Raw genomic sequence first — 9,848 nt, 5'->3', positions numbered from 1 at the left:
GTCTAACAATACTTGGATCCTAGTAGATTTACCTCCAGGTTTTAAGCCAATAGAATGTAAGTGGGTGTTTAGAACAAAATATAATACCAATGGTTCTATATAAACCTTCAAGGCAAGATTGGTTGTCAAAGGTTTTACTCAAAAGGAGGGTATTAATTATTTTGACACTTATTTTTTAGTGACAAGAATTATATCAATTAGAATTTTATTTACATTAGCATCAATTTATAAATTGTATGTTCATCAAATTGATGTAATAATGACTTTTTTAAATGGAGATTTAAAGAAAGAAGTATATATAAAGCAACCTGAAGGTTTTATACTTCCTGGAAATAAAGAAAAAGTCTGTAAATTGGTAAAATCCATATATGTTTTAAAACAAGCTTTGAAACAATGGCATGAAAAGTTTGACAAAGAAATTTTATTGAATGATTTTTATCACAATGGTTCTGATAAATATATGTATTCCAAATTCACAAAAGATTTTGGTGTGATTATTTGTTTTTATGTAGATGACATGTTAATATTTAGCACCAATATGATTGAAATAGTTGAAACAAAAAGTATCTCACTTCTATATTTAAAATGACAGATCTTGGTGAAGTAGATACAATTTTAGGTATGAAAATTAAGAAATATAGCAGTGGTTATGCACTTAATCAGTCACAGTATATTGAGAAAATGCTTTATAAGTTTAAGCATCTCAATATAAAAGAGGCTAATACCCCATTTGACTCAGTATAAAGTTAAATGATCATTGTGATAAAGTGGTAGCACAACTAGAATATGTTAGTGCCATTGAAAGTCTTATGTATGCTATGCATTGTACAAGACCATATATAACTTTTTCTATATGCAAGTTATCAAGTTATCAAGTTATACAAGCAAGTCGAATACAAATCATTGGAAAGTTATTGCAAGAGTTTTTGGTTACCTAAAAAAATGATCAATTTAGGCTTGTTTTATTTTGATTTTCCATCTATGATTAAATAATATAGTGATGTAAGCTAGATGACTAGTTCAAGTGATAATAAGTCTACATCAGGATGAATTTTCTCACTTGAAAAAGGTGCAATATCTTGGGCATTTAAGAAACAAACATGCATATATCATGCTACAATGAAATTAGAATTTATTGCTATAACTGCTGCCGGTAAAAGCAAAATGGTTAAGAAATATGTTGTTTGATATTAAGTTGTTGCCACAACCTATGTCAGCTATTTCTTTATACTGCGTGGTGAAACAACTATGTCTCGAGCTTATAGTAACATTTACAATGGTAAGTCAAGACATATAAGTATTCAACATGGATAAATTCGAGAGTTGATTACAAATGGTGTAATCACCATTGTTTATGTGAAGTCTGTGAATAATTTAGCGGATCCGCTTACAAAAGGACTATCTAGAGACATGGTACGAAAAACAACTAATGAAATGGGGTTGAAACCTGTTATTAAAGATACCAATAATAGGAACCCAACTTTGGATTAGCAAAAAGCTTATCTCTTAGTTTAATGGGTAATAACAAGTTACTGTTTCGTATCTGTTGGATACTGATAATTAATTTGAGTCTCTATTCTGATAGTATTCAGTGTATTCTATTACGAAAAGTAGAATAAGCGTGAGCTCTTAATGGAATTTAAAGTTTATGTCTAATGTAATAGAGATATGTATAATTCTACCTATATGAATATAAAAGTGGTGCCACTTTTGACAAGAGTTAGGTTTTTTCTTGTAAATATTCAAGATCTTTTTTCTTTTTTATGATTTTAGCACATGGCCATAATAGTGCTAAATAGTTGTAAACCTCTTTAAGAGTTTGGATAGTATTATGTGTGTAGTATCTTTTATTCTACAACAAAAGTTTTGGTTTAATCTGCGGACGCCATTAACTTTAGTAGGATTTAAGTTCTAATACTAATTGAAGGTTTAAATTGCAAAATACCTTTTTATAAGTATAATTTTATCAAGTGAAAAGACTTACATTACAAACTAGTAGGGGATTGTAGGTATGATTTGTAAATGAATAAAGAAAAGATGTTTATCCCACATTGGAAAGAAATACTCCTTCCTAATATTTCTAAGTGTGAGTTTTTATTGTGTAGTAAATTAAGTCATGATGGACAAACTCTCATATTTGGCTTCCTAATGTTATTATATGGATATTTAATATATCAAAAGATAGCATTTGGAAGTTAGAACTTAATATGAATAGTTATACTTTTTCATGAATAGTCATACTGTTTGATGAATAATCATATTATTTTATCAACAGTTATATTATTTGAAGAACAATCATAATGTTTCATTAACAGTTATATTATTTGATAAACAATTATATTGTTTCATTAATAGTCATATTGTTTGATGAATAATTATATTGTTTCATCGTTATATTTCAAGTCTATAAAAGTATATTACCATAAAAAAAAGAAACACAATAAAAAAAATACATATATTCTTTTTTTGGTCTTATCTTCTTATTTTTTTTAGAGATTTAGAAGATTTAGTTATATCTTAGAAATATTGTCTTTGTGTAAGATAAATAAATACTTTTAAAATAATATTTTCACATCTTTAAACCAACTCTATAATTGTTTCTATTCTAAACATTCATAACAATAAACCACAAGGAGTAATTTATAATCTACTCATTTTTTGAGGTAGAATTGATAAAAGAAACAATGCACAACACCAAACAAGATAAAAGAATCCTATCTATACTTTACTTAAAGTGGAAATCTATTCTAAACTCCAAAGCGATATGAGTGAATTTTACTTTGTCCCAGATGAAAAATTGGTATTAATTTCATCCTGAAGCTGATCCTTCCTGGCTTTACTTGACAGTTAAACTTGAAATCGATTCCAATGGGCTGTATGCTCGAACCCCTTAACAGCATCAGATAGATACCAAAGTCAAGACAACAAGAAACGCATCACTATCTCAACTTATAAATGAAAACCTGTAAGCTCACATCGACATCTCCTTCCCTCACAAGAGAAAACTAAACTCACTTTCCCTCCTTTTCTAGGCTATTTCTATTTCCCCATCCCCCAAACATTCCCGTGTGAGTAACATGAAGGTGTCATCGTCTCCCAAGGTCAGCAAACACGTGGAGTGTCTCAGACATCTTCAGGTTGGAACACGTGGAGTGTCTCAGACTTCTTCAGGTTGGTGTATCTATCTACTTTCTACAAGAAATATTGTGCTGTTTATGTTTTCATAAGCTTGTGTTATTTTATAGCCCAGTTTTCAATATTTTTGTTAAGTTTTATTACATGTATAGATGATCATGACATACTTAATTACATACGCGAATTGATGTATTCTGCAGAGCCAACATGATGAGCTGGAAGCACAGTTTCTTGAGGAGAGAAGGGCATTAGAAGCTAAATACAACAAGCTTTATCAACCACTATACACTAAGGTGTGTGTATTGTCTTCGCATTAATACTTCTGCATGTGTTACGTGAATGTTGAATCAGAGGTAGCATGCATTACAATTTTTGTTCCGTATTTCTGTAATTAATTTAAGTTTTTGATGGGCTCTCGGCGCAGAGATATGAGATTGTGAATGGTCTAAAAGAAGTTGACGGGGTTATGTCTGCTAAATTAGACAGCATAAAAGAGGATCAAGCTATAGAAGGTATTAGCGTATATTTTTAACTGTCTATCTTGTTTTTGGCAAACATCCATGGAGTATTTGAAAGCAATGCCTTACATTGAACTTAAGAGTATAGTATTCTTCAATGCAGAGAAAGGAGTGCCTGAATTCTGGCTCACTGCAATGAAAACTCATGAAGTACTAGCAGAGGAGGTATGCAAGGCGTGCAAACATATGCAACATAAATTTCTTCCTTTTGGATTGATCACTGTGTAATGTGATTTATCAATTGATTCTTGCAATAGATTAAGGGACAAGATGAAGGAGCCCTAAAGTTCATAAAAGATATCAAGTGGTCGAGACTTCAAAATCCCGAGGGTTTCGAGCTGGAGTTTTACTTCAACCCTTGTCCTTACTTCAAAAATTCTGTCCTGACAAAAACTTATCACATAATTGATGAATCTGATCCTATTTTGAGTCAAGCAATTGGGTAGTTAATTATATTAATGTTGTTGTGCTGAGAGTTTTTATTCTCTTCCTTTCTAATTTTCCTTCTTATAATGTTTCATCGGATTTTTTAGGACGGAAATTGAATGGTATCCTGAGAAATGCTTGACGAAGAAGGTTGTGAAGAGGAAACAAAGAATGGTGTCAAAGAAGACCAAAACCACCATGACAATTAAGAACTGTGAAAGTTTCTTCACATTCTTTAATCCTCCTCAGATCCCTGAGAATGAGGATGACCTAGATGATGATGATGTAAGTTCCGCTTCGTTATGTACAAGGAAAGCAATATAGTAGTCTGTTGATATGTTAATTGATGTCGTAGTCTCTTGTGTTCACAGTATGATGAACTTCAGGACCGGCTAAAACGAGACTACAATATAGGGTAAGTCCCACATTCTTTATGTGAACTTCATTGGGTCTATTCTGTGCATCTCTTTCTCCTTTTCCTGATATGGACATGTTTTTGTGGATGATAGTATTATTATTCGGGACAAAATCATTCCACATGCTGTGTCATGGTTTACTGGAGAGGCTATCGAGGAAGATGAGTTAGATGGTATAGATTATGATGGCAATGGTGATGGTGATGACGACGACGACGACGACGACGATGATGATGAGGACGAGGTTGAAGATGAGGAGAATGATGATGGGGATGAGGAGGACAACGAAAGCGACAAGGAGGTTGAGCAAGAAGAGAAAAGAAAACTAGGTGTGAAGAAGGACATCAAAAAAGACTATGATGAGGATGAGGATGAGGAAAAAGAAAGAAAATGGGGCTTGAAGAAGGATGAGGATGATGATGATGAGGCTGAAGATGAGGAGAATGATGATGGGGATGAGGGGGACAATGAAAGCGACCAGGAGGCTGAGCAAGAAGAGAAAAGAAAACAAGGTGTGAAGAAGGACAACCAAAAGGACTGTGATGAGGATGAGGATGAGGATGGGGACGAGAACGAGGAAAGAAAATGGGACTTGAAGAAGGATGATGATGATGAGGCTGAAGATGAGGAGAATGATGATGGGGATGAGAAGGACAATGAAAGCGATAAGGAGGCTGAGCAAGAAGAGAAAAGAAAACAAGGTGTGAAGAAGGACATCAAAGAGGACAATGATGAGGATGGGGATGAGGAAAAGGAAAGAAAATGGGGTCTAAAGAAGGATGTTGAAGACGAGGATAAGGAGGAAGAGGAAGAAAAACAGGTCTGGAAGAAGGTAAAGTGCATCAATTTTATAAGCTAGCCTTCCATATTTTTGAAGACGCCAACATATTCTTCCACTGTTTCTTTCTTTGCAATATTCTTTCAGTCATCCGATGGACACAAGGCAACTTGCAGCTGATATTTCATTATTATAGTTTTTTATGCTATCTGTTGTTCTGGGTATAAAGTTCCGAGAAAATCTGATTTGGTTTTATTAATTGCAGAAGATTGGAGGGCCACAAATTCAGAAAGGTCAACAAAGGGAGCACCCTCCTGAGTGCAAGCAACAGTAGTGTTGGATCACACTTGCACACAAATGACAGGAGCAGCTTGAAGATTGTAGCATCATCAGTCCTAGGTGACCAAAAGCTTTAGCTGTGTGGCATTGACTCTCTATGTATCATCTACATATATCGATATGGCCAATGTTCTTTTCTTTTCGTTAGCTAAGCATCTGGAGTGAAACTAGAAATAATGTCTATCAGTGTATCTAATTTAATGGCTGCTTGATATTGGCCATTTTATTCAACTAGAAAAGGGCTAAGTATACAAATAAAATAAAATAAAAATTAAACATCTTAAAGATAAACTATTTCATGTTTGGATTTTATGATAAAAATATTGATGTAAATTTCTTTATTACATGAATAAGTAACCCCAATAAAAATGATATTGCCCTAAGAAAGCTGAAAATTAAATTTGAGAAGTGTGACACTATAGAAACTTGTTTCAAGACACCAATTAAATTGGAATTAAATCAAATGACACTACAAGATTAATTATATCTTAATGAGTCAAATTTAATCTTTATTCTAAAAAAGATAACATGCTTAATTATGCAAAACATAAGTTTATTTCATAAATCCATAATCACTTGCTTTTCAGCATACAAAACACTTATATAATGTTTCACGTTTGCATTTTATGATAAAATTACCTTTTACACACACATACACACAGTAAATGATGATTAAAGCCTAAAGCAATGACTAAAACCTAAAGCAGTGATTTGAGATCCAGAACCTACAACAAAGCTTAATCCTTAGTTTTATAATGTAGGTGTAGTACTTAAAAGGATAATGAATGTTTAGTTGGACTATGACTCATTTTCTTTAGGTAGTTTCAAAGTGAGACCAAAAGCCATCACTCACCATCAATAAACCTTGTTTGGGATCACATTGATTCATCCTAAACCTACTCAAAATGAACAAGTTAATATACTAGATATTTCTAACGAAGCATTCTCAAACATTGGTGAAAGGAAAGAAAAAGAAGCATATTTTCAAACAAAGACTACAACAATATTTACTTGTTATATATGTACTTCTTTTTTTAGAAAAAAAAAGTGTTGTCACACACACAAATATATGGTAAAGAGTGACTAAAACCTAAGGTAGTGATTTAGAATTTGAAACTAGCAACAAGACTCAATCTTCATTTTTAGAATGTGAGCATTAGATCCTAGAGGATGATGAACATTTAGTTGGGCTCTGACTCATTTTCTTAGGGTAGTTTCAAAATGAGATCGAAGATCATCACTAATTCTTAATGAGTATTGATAGGATCACATTGATTCATCCCAAACCTACTCACAACGAACAAGTTAATATATCTTAACATCTGGATGTTTCTAAACAATATTCTCAAACATTGATAAAAAGAAAGAAAAAGAGCCACATTTGCAAACAAAGACTATATATATTAAAAAAATATTGTCACCTCAAAGATGAATCTATCAGTAGGATAATGGTTTACTATATTGTAAGACTCAAACTTTTGACCCAAACCTAAGCATAAGTTAGCTTAAACCCAACCTAAGTTAACCTAGGTATTTAAGAAAGAGTTGCAAGATAATTTATTTCTTCTCTTTCAATTCCTATAGCCGCCGTGACCCTCCTCTCCTGAAACCAAAGAGTTTAATTTTTTATCTTGAGTTTTTGGTTCAAGAAAGGTGAAAGTAATAAGTAAATGGTTCCTTTTCATATTACTTTCGATTATAGTTTATTTATGGAATGATTAAAAAAGAGATTAGGGTTTATAAGGATTAGAAGTTCATGTTGTTAAGATTGATTTATGATTATTAAGGGTTTAATGTTAGATGATTAATTAATATGTTGTAAGAAATAAGAATTTGTGAGTTGATTTGTTTAAATTAATTTTTATGGATTAAGAAATTTGGATAGAACGGTCTTGAGGTTGAAGATGACCAAATTTTATTTTGTTCTTTAAGTTGTGAAAGTTTTAGTTTAGTCCCTAAACTTTGGAAAAATTACAATTTCACACCTAAATGTATTTTGAGATTCTAGACAGTGTTATTATGAGGTTAAGGATGATGAATCTCAGTTTGATAATTGATTTGGAATATTTTCAGTTTGATCCCTCAATTTTAGGAATTTACATTTTAGTCCCTGAACTTTTAAAACATTGCAGTTTGGTCCCTATGTTTTTCTGGACAGAATTAATGATGTTTTATAGGTGAAATTTCAATATGGTTATGTATTTATAGTTTGGTCAAGTTTTGGTATAATTATGTTTTGGTCCCTAAACCTAGGAGACTAAACCTGGTTTTCTTTTATGCATTGAAATCTTTTATTTATGTTGTTTTGAGTTGCTTTTGAGTATATTTTATATATTTATTATAGGTTCCCTTAACAACCCTTAATAGTTTTTTCGGGTCTTTCATTTGATATTTTTCTTAATCTATATTCTTCCGGGTGAGTGGGATAATCTTTAATATGCATATATTATAAATAAATATGTATGTTGATTATACAATGAGTACAACTAGTTAATTTCTTGAATACTTATATATGTTGTTTTATTTTTCGAGTACTTATTTATTTTTGAATTTGCATTGGCAATCTATCAAATTTGCACTCGTAATCCGACAAACGTAATTCTATTTGATATGATATAGGTTTCTTTGATGATTCTGTAAATATCTATTATACTTTGATATAAGACTTGTTAGTAACTCCATGCTATCAGAGAGTAGTTAGCCTATATGCACATAGTATTCTGTATACTTAGCTGGTGAGAGAGGTATCAGTCTGTGGCGACTGATCTTCCCACAATGGTCACCTTCGGGTGTCATCTGGTCACTTTTGAGTATCATCTAGTCACCTTCGGGTGTTATCTGATCACCTTCAGATGTCATCTGATCTCTGACATGTATTCCACTACTCTATAATAATATGTTTAGTATGTATATGTATATGTATATAAAGATAAATCGATTTGCAAACTATTAACATGTAAAATGTATATTAAATGTTATTCCCTTGCTGAGTTGGTTGAACTCACCCTTTATTTTTAATATTATTTCAGGTTCTTAATTTTTGATAACACGTGAACTTTGTTAAGTGTTTTTGTTTCTTCAGTTTTAGTCGGTATGCCTTACTTATTTGGTGAGGCTTTCCTTTTAATTTTGATTCGATGTCTTAGATGCTGCACTATTACTCTGTTTTAATTAAATTTGGATTTTGATAATGTAATGAATATTATGGATTATTTTTTTTTTTCATTACTAATGAAGAGTTTTGAATTATTCTTTGGTTTTATCAATTTTGAGAAGACATCAATCTTTCAGTCGTGTTATTCACCTTAACCATTAAAACAAATTTTTTTTGTTCTTTCAAGTAAAGCCCCGTAACTATATGTTGAGATATTGAGCATAAAAGAAAGGTTTATTAACATCTTGTTTAAGAAGTATTGAGCAGATATATAAATTTAATAAGAGTTTATTTATCTAGATAAATTAATGGAAGTTCAATGATGAATGCCTTACTTTGTGGAATTTGCAAATTAGTTTTCTATTTTAACGCTTTGATTACTAGGGACTAGTAATAAGATGGTTGGGTGGTGTGATTAGTACTTAAAAGTATATTTTTATCAAGGTTTTATATTAGTATTTTGCACTTGAAGTATCAATAACTCCTTAATTAAAGTATGTTTTATAATAACAAGTTTGATACTATAAGATACCTTTAATTTATGGTAAATGTTCATCTTAAATGCAAGCCTATCACATAAATCAGAGGATTGATTAATGAGTTCAACTACTGAAATTGAGAAGACAAAGAGAGGGTGAAGCTTAGAAAAGAGATGCTGATTTAGTCCAAACTGGAATACTGTTTGGTAATTGAATCATAAGTAGAGTTGTAGAATTTGGATTTAGGTCTGATTTATATGGATAGAAAACTAAGAAATAGCCCTAAAACTTTCATGGAAGGCAAGACTCAATTTTGCTGTTTTATAGTCCAAATCTTAGCAATAACGTAGAAGTCCGAATATGTCCTATACCTAGAAATTGTTTAGTGTTTAACCCATATCTTGAGTTCTAAAAGTCCAAATGACCTAATTTTTTTTTTTAAACCTGAGATAATTTTCTAGAACTTTCATGTTTTAAGTTTGTTTGAATTCTGATGTTAGCAATGATGTTTTTAGTAGACAAGAAGATAAGGATTGTCATGAAGTCAAGAGTTGGCCACCCACTCAACAATTTGTCATCAAATCAATAGTTCCTAATTTTGGC

At 31.6% G+C, this 9,848-nt stretch overlaps 1 protein-coding gene across 7 annotated transcripts; it reads left to right on the top strand.

Moving 5' to 3' along the window:
- Window positions 1–2,861: 2,861 nt before the first annotated feature.
- LOC105118515 (nucleosome assembly protein 1;2-like) lies at window positions 2,862–5,750 on the top strand. Of its 7 annotated transcripts, none has more exons than XM_011016484.1 (11): window positions 2,862–3,137; window positions 3,336–3,428; window positions 3,560–3,647; window positions 3,757–3,818; window positions 3,911–4,095; window positions 4,187–4,364; window positions 4,451–4,494; window positions 4,589–4,702; window positions 4,742–5,327; window positions 5,421–5,438; window positions 5,539–5,750. In XM_011016484.1, exons 1-11 carry the CDS (start codon window positions 3,078–3,080, stop codon window positions 5,605–5,607), a joined length of 1,497 nt encoding a protein of 498 aa, XP_011014786.1. In that variant the 5' UTR covers window positions 2,862–3,077; the 3' UTR covers window positions 5,608–5,750. The 7 variants fall into 7 exon arrangements, with proteins under 7 accessions (XP_011014786.1, XP_011014782.1, XP_011014783.1 ...); XM_011016480.1 differs by having other exon boundaries at window positions 4,589–5,327; window positions 5,539–5,610; window positions 5,674–5,750; XM_011016486.1 differs by having other exon boundaries at window positions 2,863–3,137; window positions 4,589–4,695; window positions 4,903–5,327.
- Window positions 5,751–9,848: the final 4,098 nt, after the last annotated feature.

This window comes from Populus euphratica, unplaced genomic scaffold (genome assembly GCF_000495115.2).
Source record: "Populus euphratica unplaced genomic scaffold, PopEup_1.0 scaffold2010.1, whole genome shotgun sequence".
Lineage (NCBI taxonomy): Eukaryota > Viridiplantae > Streptophyta > Magnoliopsida > Malpighiales > Salicaceae > Populus > Populus euphratica.
The sequence above is the reverse complement of the archived record's forward strand: the minus strand, read 5'-3'. Positions and strand labels throughout refer to the sequence as shown.